This window comes from Dreissena polymorpha, chromosome 6, assembly GCF_020536995.1.
Source record: "Dreissena polymorpha isolate Duluth1 chromosome 6, UMN_Dpol_1.0, whole genome shotgun sequence".
Lineage (NCBI taxonomy): Eukaryota > Metazoa > Mollusca > Bivalvia > Myida > Dreissenidae > Dreissena > Dreissena polymorpha.
The window spans coordinates 65,758,343-65,775,904 of record NC_068360.1 but is presented as its reverse complement, the minus strand read 5'-3'; the positions used below and the strand labels follow the sequence as shown (position 1 = coordinate 65,775,904).

At 35.4% G+C, this 17,562-nt stretch overlaps 1 protein-coding gene across 1 annotated transcript; it reads left to right on the top strand.

Moving 5' to 3' along the window:
* The first annotated feature begins 7,577 nt into the window (after window positions 1-7,577).
* LOC127836496 (uncharacterized) lies at window positions 7,578-16,249 on the top strand. Its single transcript, XM_052363145.1, has 6 exons — window positions 7,578-7,710; window positions 8,800-8,890; window positions 10,914-11,033; window positions 11,467-11,592; window positions 12,178-13,981; window positions 14,111-16,249. The coding sequence occupies exons 1-6, from the start codon at window positions 7,658-7,660 to the stop codon at window positions 14,329-14,331; spliced, it is 2,415 nt and encodes an 804-aa protein (XP_052219105.1). The 5' UTR covers window positions 7,578-7,657; the 3' UTR covers window positions 14,332-16,249.
* The last annotated feature ends 1,313 nt before the right edge of the window (window positions 16,250-17,562 follow it).

Sequence of the window (17,562 nt, the reverse complement as noted above, 5' to 3'; positions counted from 1 at the left end):
TTGAACTGGGGTTAAGACGCATGGAATGCACATTAATTATTTAGCAGTTTACTATTGGGTTTAGAGACTTTGCACCCGATTTCAAAGTGCCGATTGCACATTTATTCCTTAAACCCGAGTTCAAGAGGTTGAACCGCGGTTCAAAGTGTGTCTACAAATAGATACAAATCTCTTATCTACATAATTCAGAGACAACCAACATGTTATTTACCATCTATATGTCGATATGGAATGTGTTCTGTTCTATTTATATTTTTAAGTAACCAATTAATACTACTTGCGGTGTTGATGCGTTAGCCCGATTGTTTTATTAGTCATGTAGCATGCATAGTTATTAGTTTGTTATCTGAATTCGTGGAATGGGAATGAGAAAGAGGATCTCTTGTTGAATACCAAGCGATGGTAAGATAAAAATAACAACGAACGAGTCTCAGGTAATATACATTATTTAATCGATATGTATTTTACAACGCTCCAATAACATACATATTTACAAAATAAGTGTGCAGAGTCTTTGACGATTATTTACAAAAAGGCACAAGCAGTTCAAGCATTGAGTGTATAATCCATATGAGGAGTCACTCATCTGGACAATCTAGAGCCTTTAATAATTTTTGCTATGGCAGCTCTGGGACTCCATATGCAACCCTTCATAACACAATCGCAGTTCTGCGAACAATCCGTTCCCAATTAAGGAAATCAATTAATAAACTTCAAAAACACATTAAATTTACCGGAATGGCAGCCCCCGGACGTTATCATTTACATGCAATCTAAAAAAACAACGATGTTTCAACATACTATTCTTGCTGACATTTTCATTTTGAAATGTTTAACAGTTTAAATATTCGACATCTGTTCGACATCGTTATCGACTTAGGTTACATCAAATATCACGAGGTGCGAAAGATTGTACTGTGACCTAATCAATAGCGACATTTTTGTCGGCAACATTACGACAGTATCCCAATATGGTTGAAAGAGCGAACGAACGAATAACAAACTAAATAAAATTAATTCCTTTAAAGGGACCTTTTCACAGATTTTGGCATGTATTGAGATTGTCATTAAATGCTTTATATTGATACATTTAAACATTGGACCTAAAAAATCTTCAGTAAAAACAAACAAGAATAAAATTAAAAAAGGAAAAAAAAGGAACCCTCAACAGGGCTCGAACCACTAACCCCTGGAGTCCTTGAGTAAAACGCCTCCCGCTTAGACCACTCGGCCATCCGTGCTCATGCTATAAGCGGATGTATTTTTTAACTGTATAAGCAATCCTCGTTGTTTCCCAAAATATAACGACAACAACAGAACTTTCCAAATTATTCAATCGTTTCGCGTTGCAACGCTTTATAATTTTTCAGGTTTTCAAATCGTCAAAAGATACATTTAATGGAGCAAGGTAAATGTTCGGTATTACTATTTCCTCACACATATCGTAACTAAAACGAAATTTTGCGAATCTGAAACAACTTTTTTTAGTTTTGTCAATTTACCAAATCGTTAAAAGGCCCCTTTAATGCCACCATTTGTATGAGATCGTGCTTTAGACAGGTACTCGTTTATTAGTTTAGCAGCATCAGTGTTCCTTAGCATTTTCAGTGGTGATCAAATTTTGCACCTTTGGACAAAAGACGGCGCATTGCAACTCGCAGCAACCCTTAGGGTTATACAGCTGAAAGTTAGATTATTGCAACTACTGGACAATCATTCGCATGAACGGAACACTGAACATGTTCTCCAACATAAGTTTTAAGTACCCAGTCAACCATGAAGAGCAGAGCATTTGGTCCACTTGCCAGACTACCATCACTACTATTTTCAAGATGGAAATTAATTGTTTCGTGATGGGATCGTCTCTGCGTCCAAATTACCTTCTACGGTGTAGAAAAATAAAGGGGACTTATCTGACGACAGTGGTGAGGAAGCTCACATTTTGGCAAAAGTCATAGGGGAAATATAAGTGGTGTTCAATATACTAAATGTTCTACTACTTTCGTTCTATATCTCCATTTCCTTAAACGCTAGAAGTACATGTTTCTGCATATTTGCTGTTGACTTAAACAGCTCTTTTTCACCGACAGTATCCATCATTTCTTTCCACAGCTTTTGACACGTTGCGTGTTACTACATTATGTGATGAATCGGTGTGATCGCATATCTCTGTTATATTTTTCCATTTCTTGCAGGTAAAATCTTTTACTGTACAAGACTACATTGAAGAAATAGATTTGACACACAACCTTTGCTCTTCAATGCTCGGTTTCTTCCAACTTCTGGATGTGATGAATGGTATCCAAGATTTAATCACTTGCTGTTTTATTGTCTGTAAAACGATTTACACGTTCCCCGATAGTTGTTTCATGTATATTGAAGTGCTTTACGTTTTATGTAAGTTACACTTGCATACCGAATGTATGTTGCGTAGGATATCTACACATATTCTTCTAGGTCACGTCAAACCACCACCATGCTGAAAAACGAAAGGAAAGGTAAACGAGTATACTTAGTTCATTTGTTCTTCGCTGGAGGAGAGCCATCAGTCGCTATGGTCCCACGCTATGGGTATACTGTACGTGAAGGGGAATCGACGATGGCGCCTTTATACTAACATACAATGCATGTAAGAAGTGGTTCCACAGAAGGTGCGTGGGAGACAAAGAGGAATAGGGTAAGGATCCTTACACATGCATAGGGTGTAGGGCTGGTTAGGTATGATAGGTACAAATTTGATGTACAGGTCTGTAGAACGTGATATATGTTTTATACATTCCTCATGGTATGTTGTAAGTCATTTTTTGTATTTCGCCAGGACGACCGTAACATATTCCAGGAGTTAGAGGATAAAACTCTGGGTGTCGGGTCAATACCTGGTTATTGAACTAACAACCATATTCCCTGATACCGTGGTATGATGGAAAGGGTGGTAGAGGGTCAGATGAGTATGGCTAGTGGGAAGAGAAAGGTAAAGGTTAATGAAAAATGTCAGGAAATATGGCAACCCAATTATGAGTGACCGACGTGAGGCGGAAAAGGAAACAAGAGAGATCACAAACCGTAAGATTCCGGATAACGGTTGTAGTGATTTAGCCAATGTCTGCGCTTGCCCGGGTCCCGACTGCAAAAGATTTTCCGGCGCTACCTGCGAGGTCAGTTGTAAAGGTCACGCGAACCAAACATGAGAGACCACCTTTGTCTGTAGTTCTTAAAAGACGAAGAGACTAATTTCATACCGATTTCATCTTGATGTTAATGACAACGGACATAGGGAGTCTCTGTTCATATACTATTGGACTCCAACATTGAAATTCAATCATCACACTCTTAAGACTTGCTGCTAGTTGTTTTGCCAACAAAACAACGTGTACAACTTCAAACACAACTTACAATGTCATGTGGCAAGCGATGCCAGAAATAATGAATTTCTGTCGTTGGTGGCTATGCACTAAAGCAGAACAGCTTTCAAATTTATATATTTGCGATTTAACCAATACAACTTGGAAGCTGCATGTGCTAAAAACAACTCACACTCAAGCGGTTCAAGTGGTCTTCAAATCTTCCTCCTCACACTGCTGTAGCGTACGGGTCCTTGACTGTGGCAGCTCTGTAAGTGTTCTCGCTAACTGGGTCTCCACCGGTTACAACTGCTTGGATTTTTACTGACGTTGCGGTACAACATGATCAACATCAATGATAAACCCACCACATTTTTCGTTTGCTCGAGTTCTGCCCGGCTGACACTTAAAGGGAATATCATACTCTCAATTTCTCTCAAATCAACAACCAACTGTCTTCAATCGCCTGTTTCTTAGTTTAAATCTATGTATTGTATCTCGAAGGCATTAACAGCCTTCGGCTTATTGAAACGCTCTCGAGTCCGTTTCCTGGGACTAGACCCAGTACTTGGTGTCTTTGGGGGGATCGAACCCGTGACCTTCCGGTCTCTAGGCGGACACCATATCCACTACGCCACGGAGACCCTAATTGTTTCTTACCAGTTAGGTTAACAATTGCCATGTTTTACTACTAACAAATCGTTTCCTGTGTTACAATATCGCCGCTGAACTTGGTGAGTACATATGCCACATAACAGACACCGCTGAGGCCCCAACCTGCATTTGAATAAGAAACCCCTTAAAATTGCTTTATCAAGGGCGTCAGTTGGCCGATAAGGACGTCTTTGGACTAGAGCTGCCAATAAGGCGACGCTTAAATTTAGAAAAGCCGCAAACTGATCAGCTTCATTTCCACTGTTTGACTTCTTTCTAGAGTGACCTCGATCTTCCAGCAGAATCCGATATTAACATACAGTTCTAATTTACCAGACCCAGGAACCGCTCTACGGCTTTGGCGCTGATCGGCTCCTGACAGTCTTCCACCACACTAGTGTTATTAAGGACAAAGCAAAACACCAAATTAATGTTCATTTACACCGCCATATGGTGAAAAAACTGACTTTTCCTTTGGTTTCAACTGCAATTAATATTGTCGCAACCTATGAAATACCCGGTTAAGTTTTGCAAATGCTCAGGCAATGCTCCTAACAAACATATTCGCAGAGCACTATTCTGAGTTAGAAGGCTGGAGTCAGAGTCATTCTAAGCAAACATATCCTCAAACTTCAACAAAATCACAGCCACCTGAACCTGTTCCCCTTCGCTCACGTTTACCTTTGCACGCTCATATTGGTCTTCCAGGTGATCTAGAACAGTGATAACTTGATCACATTCTTCCTCTCCTACCATCTTAATTCAGGTCAGTACCCTTCTGGAAATAGTCTCGTCAATCGTCTCTGACCATGTGCCACGTTTCGTAACTACGGCAACAGCGCTTGCTTCACATAAGGGGCGTTGTTCCGCTTTTGAGCTTTGGCATTCAAGTTTAAAATGCCCCGTATCGTAACAATTATTACAGGGCCACCTAGTCGAGGATGATGATAGACCATTGTTTGTTCTTACCAAAAGCTGGTTAGTCTTTCTCATTAGTATATCCATCATCGTCAACATCGTCTTATTCATTTCAACCACAAACATCCAGTCGTAAGTGGGGATGGCCATCTTCAATTTGTATATAGCATGTTCTATGGACACAGGCTTCTGATTAATCATGAGTAGCGTTCATCGTCCTAAATGTTGATCTGCCGACCAGCTGCTACAAGTTAAAATTGCCTAGTGGCACGGAAATGGTGATTTTTATTGCATGTAGGTTTTGCGGTCGGTGTGGATCATGTTTCAGAAATTGTCGGTAGTAAATTTAATTACAATATTGTTGCTCTCAACTTGTAATGTGAACATTTGTTATTGTCCATGCTAAGCGCGTATGCTCATTTAACAACTGTATTGAATGTGGCGCTTATGTCTTGCCTTAGTTATAATGTAAAATAATTTGTTTTGATTTAAATCGATTTTAATCGATCCACATGGATGATATAAAATTATCTCCAAACAGCAACATTAAAATAAAGTATGTGAATATATAACATGAGATTGTATCTCCATTAAAACAAGCAAACAATTTCATAAAGATGCTTGTCACAATAATTATTTTTATGATGATGTTGACGACGACAATGACAATGATGATGATGATGATGAAGATGATGATGATGATGATGATGATGATGATGATGATGATGATGATGATGATGATGATGATGATGATGATGATGATAACGATGAAGATGACGATGACGACGACGACGACGCCGATGACGATGACGATGATGATGACGATGATGATGACGATGATGATGACGATGATGATGATGATGATGATGATGATGATGATGATGATGATGATGATGATGATGATGATGATGATGATGATGATGATGATGATGATGATGATGATGATGATGATGATGATGATGATGAAGACGATGACGAGGAGGAGGAGGAGGAGGAGAATTGTGAGGAGGAGAAGGGGAGGATGAGGATGATGATAATGATGATGAGGAGGAGAAGGAGGAGAAGGAGGAGGAGGAGGAGGAGGAGGATTGAGTCAATTAACTTAAATTCAATTCTAGAAACATTGTGAGAAAGTTATCCTACTTTTGATGACAAATGGAGAATTTATCGACTTAAAATTAGCAAAAAATTGCGGAGCTATTTTATCTGGATTAGAAGCGAGATAATAAAACTCACAGATAAAAGATATTGCTCCAAAGAAACGTACGATAAATGAAGAAAAATCGGAAGACACAATCATCCGATAAAATGAAATACACTTGGCACTTTTACAATAGGTCTGCACTCTTACAGTGCACATTCAAAATAGGCCTGCACTTTTGCAATAGGCCTGTCATTCATTGTAGGCTTGACACTTAGAACGGTAGAATTTTTTCATAGAACAAACGTATTATAGTTGGTTATATTAACATGGATAATACGATACGACCAGTCTCGCCTCATGTCTTTATATCATGATCATATGAAGATTTTCTTTAAACTTATTTCGAATATTCACGACATTAATTTGTTCGTAACAGTGCGACATTTCATTTGCTCTTTAAATTCGACTTTGATTTTAAACCGATATGTTGGATGTTGCAACTTACGTCACTTACTCACCATGCGTATCGATCACTCTCCACACCCTACTGAATAATGTATTCTATAAATAAAGGCGGTTCAGTTAAACTGGGATTCCATACTAATAATATTTATACCTATGTGGTATGTCCACAAATAAAGATCATCTGATGAAGATAGGTTGATACTGGCGGTTTACAATATGTTGGATTTAATATAAATAAAATAATAATTTATATTATATAAAATAATAAATATTTATATTTTTGATACTTTTTACTAGTGATTGTTAAACAGGAAAATCGTATTTCTGTCGTTTTTTTCTTGATGATATTTAAAGATACGGCATAATCGGCAAACGAGCTTTGGTATGTATACATTTTTTATTTTTTATTAATATGCATTTGTTATTGTATACCTGGTACAGAAAACAGCGTTTAATCGCGTGAATTATCATACCGTACCATCGTCGCGAATGCCTGGTTTAAAACGGAATGTTGTATAAATATAAGTCTGTTTGTATTTCGTTCATACCGTTACGTATCGCTATAAGCATATATACTGTACTATTTACTATAAGTTTTCTCATTTCGTATGATTAATGACTCATTCTTTGTGGTATATTACTCACATGATATTGTATTATATAACTCGGATTCGGCATTTAGATATTGGGGTATACGTAATATCCATGTTGTTTCAAAACATTATCTTTATCATGTTCAGTTTAAAAAATATTTATTTCAAGTGAGTATTACCGTACATATGAAGCATTGTTCTTTTTGTTATGTTATCTTTTTAAATTTATGAAGTTGATTTACTCATAAAATGCTTTGCTTAAAATAACGAAAAGAAACATAATAGAATGAAAAGCAACACATGAAAACGTATATTTAAAACGACTACTAAATGTTGCTACAGAAATATGTTGAAATTCGTTTTAATGAGAGTGCATTCAAAAACAGCAATTATGTAAGATGTTGTGTACAAATGAATGTTCACGTAATTAATATTTATCAGTTTCCTTGAAACTCAGAAAACACTCATCATTTCCAAGAAGTCGAAAAATATTAAAAGATCATCGCCTTCTCACTGGGATCCTGGCTGTAATACTCTGTGTCATGTGGATACTGCTGAGTGGTGTGGGATCTTTATTAGAGTCATCAAAGAACAGGTATGGTATACCATAAGAAGCTGGGTAATAAGAAAGCTCACAGTATACTTTAATTATGAAAAAAATGATGTGTTTTTTCCGGGACAACGAAATATATTTCAGATATATACCATAAGTTTGATAAACTATGTACACCTCAGCGTCCCATACAAAAACACACAATACAATTTTACTCAAACGGGTAAATTTTCATAACAAACGAAATGTTTCTCTTAATAACCGATCAGTCGAAATCGATTAAGTTATATAGCGTTTGTAACGCTAAACGATGCCCAGAATAATTAAGAACGTTCGTGGTTTCGCTTAGTAAGTTGACGACACGTACACTTATATAAATTATTCAATTAATTAAATATAAAAAGACTTGTCTTGGGCGCCTTGTTGATGGTTAAGCATTTTATCTAGGATGTCTGGATTCGAGCCTTAGTAAGGGAAACGTTCTTTTCTTTTTATTCCTCTCGTAAACATGTATGATCATAATTAACCATTCCGATGATGCTTTTCGTTAACTTAAAACAAGTTTGGCAAACGACACATATTCAAAATATATAATTAACCTTACCTTTCAAATCGGCATTGGTTGGTAAAGATATTCTACAATCATAAAACAAAAATGTGCATTTACTAGTTTTGAAGACAACTCATTACTTTAGAAAATCCACTTGGTCAATCTAATTTTTAGGAGCCCTTAATATTTCGTTATAGTTGGCAGTCTGAACAGTTAACTGTCATTCAAAACCTATGACAATAACAACGTAAAAATCTTTTAAAAAAACGTACGTGCAATATCTGGTGTATATAAAACGGTATGATTACATTTATAATCGTGATTTGTATTATGTACAAAATCTTATAAATCGCATACTTTGATTGTGGATTTAGCTTTTGTAGCGAGTTTAAATTAGGTAGGTACGTTGAAATCCGCAAAATAAATACCTATAGTTGTATATAACTTGAATGCACATTGTATTAGAAGTAGAACAATCTTATTGAGACTATTATTTTATATTTTGCAATTACATGTGTATCTCCGATGCACCGTACTGTCAATGATGTAATCTTAACAAACATTTTGATATCTTTTTGCAGCCTCTTCTTAGATGTAAAGCGCTGCGCCATTGTGAATTTGCTAGAACTGCCGATATGTTTCACCATATGTGCCAACTGGCTGGAATATGTGGTAAATAATATTAATTCTTCTGACTTTCCTGTGACAGAATCCATTCCTTATGAAAGAATCGGCAGTAGTTCTTTTTGGACAATGAATTTAAGCTCTAAACTTACTTCGCACATGATGTGCACGCTTATCTTTTTCATTTTCATGTTATCTCTGGAAATTATACTTTTTATGTAATAATTCAGTGTCGCCGTGTGCAATATCTTCATAATAGTATTCTATACCATAAAACGAATGCTAAATTACACATGGAAATATCCCCTTATTTCGTATGCAACACAAGCATGAAGTTATATACGAATTCTAGCCACATATACATAGTGCACGTGAATTAAATGAATTTCTTGTCCTGATAAAAAGCGCGCGAAAATTGGCGTGGGTGTATTTATTTGTAAATAAACATTTCATAGCGGGTACAACATTGAGATCATTAATTTTAATTTCCATTAAAAGTTTCGTTGTGAATTTCAACTAAATTACCGGGGTATCTCGCGAATTACTTGTCATTGATATTTCCTCTTAATAAAATATAATTCAAACACGCTGTATCATTACCATAACGCTGTTTCAGTTCCTTCATTAGTGAAACAATTATTGTATTGTATACTGACTGCACACAAGTGTCGCGTACAGTTCATATTTGTCTGCAACGACAAATAAACAACTTAAATAGCAGGCCAATCAGGATGGCGGTATTATATGCAACCTAGTTAATATTTCATTCAAACATTAATTACCCGTCATATATTTAAAACGACAATACATGTTAATAAAGCAGTTCAATCCTTCAAATTAATATGCAGTCAAGTTATGTTATCGTTTGATCAAAATAGTTTACGTATTTGTGCTATATCTTTTAAGAACTTGCTAAAGTATTTAATTAAGTTGGTTTTAAGAACGTATATATAAGTCACAATGGCATAATGAACAATAATTATGGTATAATATTTTATTGATTGAAAAGGACCGTGATTACCTGTTTGCATATAAATACGAATCGGACTGTGGCTAAGTAAGGGTATGTTATTGTAGTGAGCAATAAAATAACGAAATTTATAGCTGCGGATTTTAAAAGATCAATCCTCACATTGGTGTATTGGCAATTTAAACTAATAAATTTGAAAATTAATATAATTGATATATAAGGAATGGTCAATATGTACAAGATGCACCTTTTTAAAGAAATATGTTAGATATTTAAATAATCCAGCACGGCGATGTTGAATAATTATCATACTGATGTAAACGGGTGTTACAAGTGTTGAATACAAGATTCAGTTTTCACATCGCATATTTTCACGATGAATAAACCCGCATTCCGTATACGCATATTGATTTTTGGCATGTTTCTATATTTATATCGTTTAATATTCAACTGTTTTTTAAATGAACACGTATCTCGGTATGACCCAAAATCTACTGTGCAAAAGTCAGTTACAGTAAATTAACAACAAATGAAAGAACGGGAAAATAGTCTCGTTAAATTACCCAAGCAATACAATTTAACGTATTTATTATATTTGTATATTTTATAGATTATCAGTAAATTACATGTTTTTATAAGTAAAATTCGGAGTCGTATGTTTCGTTTCGATGGCAAATAGCAATAATATACGCAATGGATATCTAACGTTTAAAGTAAATGGCTACAGTGTGGGGGTATCACGAAAAATATTGTTTGGTAGTCGCCGACCCATTTTATAATTAAACTTTTGGGATTCCAAAGATACATATAAGCTTATCGTATTCAAACGTCCTTTAACATTCCTGAATGTACTTACCCCGCTGTTTGACAGTTGTGTCTTCTATTTAATGTTCTTAATCTCGTGTTTTCTTCTATTTAATGTTCTAAATATCGTGTTTTCTTCTATTTAATGTTCTTAATCTCGTGTAATTTTAGCTCACATGATACACGAATACATTTCTATCAATATATGAGACCAAAGTTCTAATTTAAAAATGTCTGGTCATATTCTGGGAATAGCACACTATTATTATTTATGCGTTTCATACTTTATATTTTCAGCTCAATCAGATTGTGGAATTTCACATACAGTTGACGAAATTTATATCTGAAGGAAGGTCATTTAATTTGGAAAGTCATTCGCGTCTATTTTACTTGCAAAAAATGATAGCGATTGGAATAGTAAGTAATGTTATTTTATTGTTTACATCAAAACCATTTATATTTGTATACATATTATATTACATTTTACTTGTGTTATGTTAGTATGAAGTAAAACGACAGTGGTATATAACATATTTACTATAAAAATATGTATTCAACAATTATGTGTCTTGCTTAATGCCCAAATTATGTCAATTACGTTTATGCCGTCAGAAATACACAAGGTTAAGCTTAGCTTTCAACTATATTCGTAGATTTCTTGTAATGGTTATGTTCCCACCTTTAATAATAAATTAAACATGAGTATTCTGTATGAAAGTTAGTTTATTAATTGCTTTACACCAGCATGTTTTTGCATTTTGAACATGCGCTTTTCAGCTATAAACATTTATATATATTTCTTAATCTGGAACAATCAGTTTCTCTGTAATTAGTCGCTGTTATTTTACAGAGTTTTAAAGCACGGCTGTTTTCAATCCTACCTTCACGCTTTCACTTTGAAAGGTCACATGATAAACTGCAGTGTGACAATTGTTCTGGTTGTACGTGCGCGAAGGAAGGATTTGAAATAAAGAACGTAAGTATGATATTTATTTTCAATTCATTTTAAAAGAGAATAATTATTGGCGTTCCTAAAATTTTCTACTATGATTCTAACATTGTGTTGATATTATTTTAATGGATGCTCTGCAATATGATTCTTTCAGTATTTCTCTGAAATCTGTGAATATGTGCGGCGTGTTTGCTTTATATTTTTGACGCATGCCCACATTTCTGAAACTGATCAATAGTAGCCGTAGGTGTCTACAATATATATAATAATATGTAATACAGTCATTAGATAATCAACGGAAATATAATAAATAACTGTACATATAAATACATCAATCACTAAAATTCCTCTAGAAGTGGGAACATATACCCACTTCTTTCTTCTAAAAAATCGTGAATAGAGCTTGATGACAAGATTTCAACACATGATTTATGGGGATGCTTTGTTATTGTCCTTGTAATTGCCTTTTTGAGTCAATAATATCTTATGGTAGCTTAGTAGTTTTAAAAATGATTACATCAAATACTTTTTGTTGTTTTGTTGTTTTCAATAAAACTGAAAACTTATTTAAATGATTTGTTATCTCAACAAAATGTGATTGTTTTGTAGCAATCTTTTTTCCTAACCTCGGGCACTAAACAGACTACGCACGGAGATCCATCAGATATACAAGACAACGATGAAGAGTTGTATCAATATATTGTACGTCACGCATCTCAATGGACGTCACAAGCTATAGAGTTATGTAATTCTTCATTATCGAAAACATTTGAAGTAAAATGCACGTCGATTAGAACTAAACGACTGCCAAATAAAAGAGCTTTTGTCAAGTGGATTGGAACAACACGAGAACTCTGCAAATTGCAAACAAAACACTATATGAATTTTAATAGTAATGATAAACGTGGATCCAATAAGATCATCAGACGGACTAAAGGCTTTCACAGAAAGTTAATATGGTTAAAAATTAGCAATATTTCAACAAAATGCAAAATCTGTTATAATTTGAGACCAAAATTTCGTATACAAGAATTAAGTGTACGTAGAGCCAGTCAAGATATAAAGTCAACTTTACGCGATCTTGATAACGTCACAGTGTTAAAATCAACAACAACTGCAAACACGCGTGTCAAAACAAAACGTGCAGTGTTTTCGCAGACATTTCTTAATAATGTGTTTACAATTTTACGGTGTATCTTTGCTTACGATCGTCTCGTCTTTCCAAGAATAACAGATCTACATTTAAACATATATCTTTTTTGCAGGCTGGTAAATGTTGTATTCCTGCGTTTTGCGTGTTTGTGTCAAATATGTATTGTCTTGTTTGTGATGCAATTAATAATTCGCCGGTTGTCACGACATATCCAAGCAAACCGCGTCATAAATGGCAGTGTATGTGATTTGGATATTCCCGGAAAGTTTTCTGTTGAGGCATCGAGTCAACGTGCAATTCAACCATTGTATGCATGCAAGGAACAAGGCTCCTTTACCAAGTTATCTTCTGCTTGTAAATCACTATCTCAAGAAGCCGGTAAAAATGATGCTGATGATAAGTTTAAAGAAAAACATGGGAGTTTTAAGAAAGATATTCTTGCTAGGTTACGCAGAAATGTCTGGTTACCAACAATCGACTTCATTCATGGATTCTCAACATCATTCTGGTTGTCTCCTGCATTAAGCCCAGTGATAAACATCATTAACCGACTTGCTGAAGGAAGAAGCGTGCATCCAAAAGAGAGTATGCGTCACGAACTTCTGCGCCTTTGTACATTTAGAACTTACCCAACGCACGGGAAACCGTCGTGTCTAAGGCTTGCAAAGGCCGGTTTCTATTACGCTAGTCAAGGTGATGAGGTCATCTGCTATTGCTGCGCCAAACGCATTAGTAACTGGAACGAAAGGGACAACCCTTTGCGCGCTCATGGACTTGTGTCCCCTAGCTGCCCTTTCTTGGTACGCAATTCAGAGGTCAATGAACCTGTCACAAACGACAGAAACGAGAGTTCCAATTCACGACTGAACCGAATACTTCACTCACTAGATGATTTGGATGACCAGCCGGAAATAAGACGACCAGATAACGGCCCTGAAGCTAGCGCGGAAGTTGCACCATCGTCCACGACACCACGATCTAACACTACAGAGCCTGCAAGTAATCCACAAAATGGTGCCTTTGGGTACGCGGACGACACTACCACGAGCCGATCTACAAGCGAGTTGCCTGTTACTGCTAGTCAGACGGCTGGGGTATCTCAGTTCACTAGTTTACCAGTCCAACGAGCAAGAAGTACCATCCCTGCGGGCAGTTTTGCATATAGCAGTACGGCCGAGGCACCAGTAACTGTACCGAACGCTAGACGTGAAAAAGCGACACTCCCGCAGAAAGCAGAATCAACAGTACAGGAGGCCTCAAGTAAGTCCTTGTTTAAATAAACATCTCTGAAACCGTAATGTATAAAATTACTCAATTGCAACAGATTTTGCAACTAACAAGAAATACGCTTATCTTTATTTGATATTTGATTTATATCACATATTTTAGACAGGCGCTCAGATGATATACGAGAACAACTCCTTAGCGAAAACCGCGCCTTAAAAGCTCAGTCAAAATGTCTGCGGTGTCGTAGAAACGACGTGTGTATCGCGTTCCTGCCGTGCGGCCACCTGGTTTCCTGTGAGGCGTGCAGCACCGACCCTAGTTCCCGGAAGTGCTTCTCATGCGACGCAGCCGTGAAGGCCAAGATCAAGGCGTTTATTGCTTGATATGTTCAAATGTTTTTAACATTAAGAGAAAAAGGTTTACAAATCACGTACAAGCGTATTTTGAACTCAATACCAGTAAAAAAAATCGCCATTTTCTGAAAGTCCGATGAATTGCAAATGCTTGATTAGATTTATATTTCTGTAATGTAATTAAAAACAGAATTATTGTAAAGCCAAGTTCAATATTTCATTTCAACTTTCTAATAAATAATTTAACGTTTGCTGGTCAAATATATAATAATCTCTGACAAGTACACTTTTTAATACATGAGTCCGGTCGTTTATCCAAAAATTCCAACAAATTGCCCACATTTTAAATTTCAATATCATGTATAGATCACAGTCAACTGGTGCCATGGTGCAGTATCAACTGGGTTTTCGGGCGATTACACGCGGGCTGGACAGAATGTAATCACACCGTGAATAACTTTAATTTTGTAAATATCTCAAGTTATTGAAATACATTGGCAAAAATCTTTACTGCATAAAAGACAGTTTTTCGTGCAATTTGTGCCGTGTATAAGGTATAAGAATAAATCATTGAATACGCCTGAAATCGGTGACAAAATTTCACGTTGCGTAAAGCATAACCGTGTAGTAAAAATCGAATATAAAAAAAAACACAGGCGTATTAAACAAATTAATTCTGATGTATTTCACATTGCCATAAGCATCATTAAAATCTGTCGTTTATCAGTAGTTGAAATTCTTTAATACAATTCTTAAAAATTTTATTAAAAGTTATTTGAAAGTAAGCTCAACTTACCGTCGTCTTTACATCAATTAAAGTTAAAACGGGGAATCCAACACAGTCACGTGATCCTGCACCCTGGGTACTACACCTATTAATTTTAGAATGTTTTACCGTTGGTTAAATCAAAGTTGGTTTATATTCATTTTTCGAGAGAGTGTTCTAAATTACATGTATTTGTGCGCTATCATATAGATACTTTTCTCATTGGTTGTACAGCTTATACGTTTTAAAGGTCTTTTTATTTACTTTTAACACGTTTACCGCTTTCACTTTGTTCCATTCCCTTTTTGGATGCCGCTAAAACTAATGCACACTTAGTACCTTCCAATAATCGTACATAATTAAAATATTGTACCCGGATATATTCTGCGTTTCATATAGATTTGGTACTGATTATTAACGTTTACCACCTCGAACTGCCAGCTTACGACATACTTAAAGCAACCCTAGCAAGTAAAGAAACATTTAAATCGTGTCTCTTGTCACTGTTTGATGGTAGTCATTACTCCTTTATCTATGTTTTTACGCTCAAATCTGGCACGTTCACGGTATGTATCATGGAAAAAGAAATAGGACACGTATTAAGTATTTCAAAATTATTGTATTTCAGTTGTAATGATATACCATTATGTATATTTGTACATGTAGAAAATACGAACCATAACACCGCGTGACATCTGTTACGAAATGAGAACATTTTAATTGGTGCGTAATTTTAAATGTTCAAATTCCACTGTAGGTCAATATAAACACATTGCTTTTATACATAAATAATGTCGTTTGGGAAGAAAACTTTTCAGCAAAAAAGCAGGCCTTCGAGACAAACTGGTTACTTTTCTAAGAAAATAAAATGTTGTTGCAAACAATCATGCAAATGTAAAAATGCTGTTCCATTGGTTGTGATTTTCAAGTCCAACTGTTTTACATATGGACTTATTGTCAATGATGTTTGGATTTGAAGTGACGCTGTGTTTTATTCTCAATTTTATTTTATGCTGTATGAAAATCCTTTGTTTATTCAATCGAATTTGAATGTACTTAAAGTTATTGTTTTCAATACATTTGTCTTTCATTTTCAAAGGTTTACTATAATGGTTGTGTTCTACATATGTTGCGGTATATACGTTTACGTATTGTTTCTTTACTTTACAATCTATATGTATTAGTGGGGTACTTTATTTCAGAGAAATATACTTGCTTTGAAACTCGCCTTCTATTGTCATTTAGTCAAAGTCAGAAAAGTAGCAATACGCTGTTATTTAGACGCATATCCACTGAATCCTTTTATGAAATAGTATTATATATGTACACATTACCTTACACTGACAATGCTACACTTACATAGAAAAAGTGCGCAACTCTCAGCAATCTGCGTCTCTCAATGAATACATGTAATAATATTTAACATCAAGATTGCAATAAAGGCAATAAATTCAAATTGGATCAGTGTGAGTTACACATTTTATCAAAACGCTGAAGGCACTGAAGTTGTTCCCTATTGCATTATCTTAGACGCTACTCAGTTTTCAAAATTATGTTACAGCTTTTTGTATCGCAAGTTTGAAATGAACACAACCCATTCAAAAGAGCGTGTCTTAAAGCACAGGTCGAGATGTGGGTGCACTGTTGATCCTCATAATTATTTATGTTATAGAGATAACAAAATAACAACAATATGTCTCTCTTTTTTTAGCAATTGATTGCTGCACTGGCAACCATATTTAGAATTTTGGTTGCCTTGCTAAAGAATAACAAGCCTAGAATCATGTACATGTTGTGTTATATGTATCTAATACTTTATTTATTTACTTTAAATTATTGAGCAACAATTTTGCCCACATGACAGACTTCGAATGCATCATGTGTTGTTGTGAGCCGGAATTGAATCATTTCTTAGGCCTAATTGATCCAATTTGTATTCTATTTTAATTGTTTCAAGCTTTGAAAAAGCTAGTTGCCCTGGTTTTTAGCCCAACTGTAACCAACGTTTGAAATTGAGTTTCCTGGGCTTAAATCTACTGGCCCCAGACTAACAGGCAGCCACTAAACCTGTAAATTATTCATGATGTAAGATCTGACAGTGTATTGAACTCATTCAATTTGCAAGTCTGAAGACAATAAAGGGACCTTTTCACGTTTTGGTAAATTGACAAAATTTAACGATTTTATAATTTGGAGAGTTCTGTTGTTGTCGTTATATTGTTTTCATTCTACGATGATCGCTTATATAAAGTATAAAATATATCTCTCATTGTATGAGCACGGATGGCCGAGTGGTCTAAACGATAGACTTTAATTCCTGGGGTCAGTGGTTCCAGCCCAGTTGAGGGTAACTTCTTTTGTTTGTTTAATTTTATTCTTGTGATAAGTATTTGGATACGGTTTAAACATGCTGGTCTTTCAAGTTACTCGGTTTATAAAGAGCGAATATATTTATACACTAGCTAGTATGGTGATTTCAACAATTGCCTTACCTT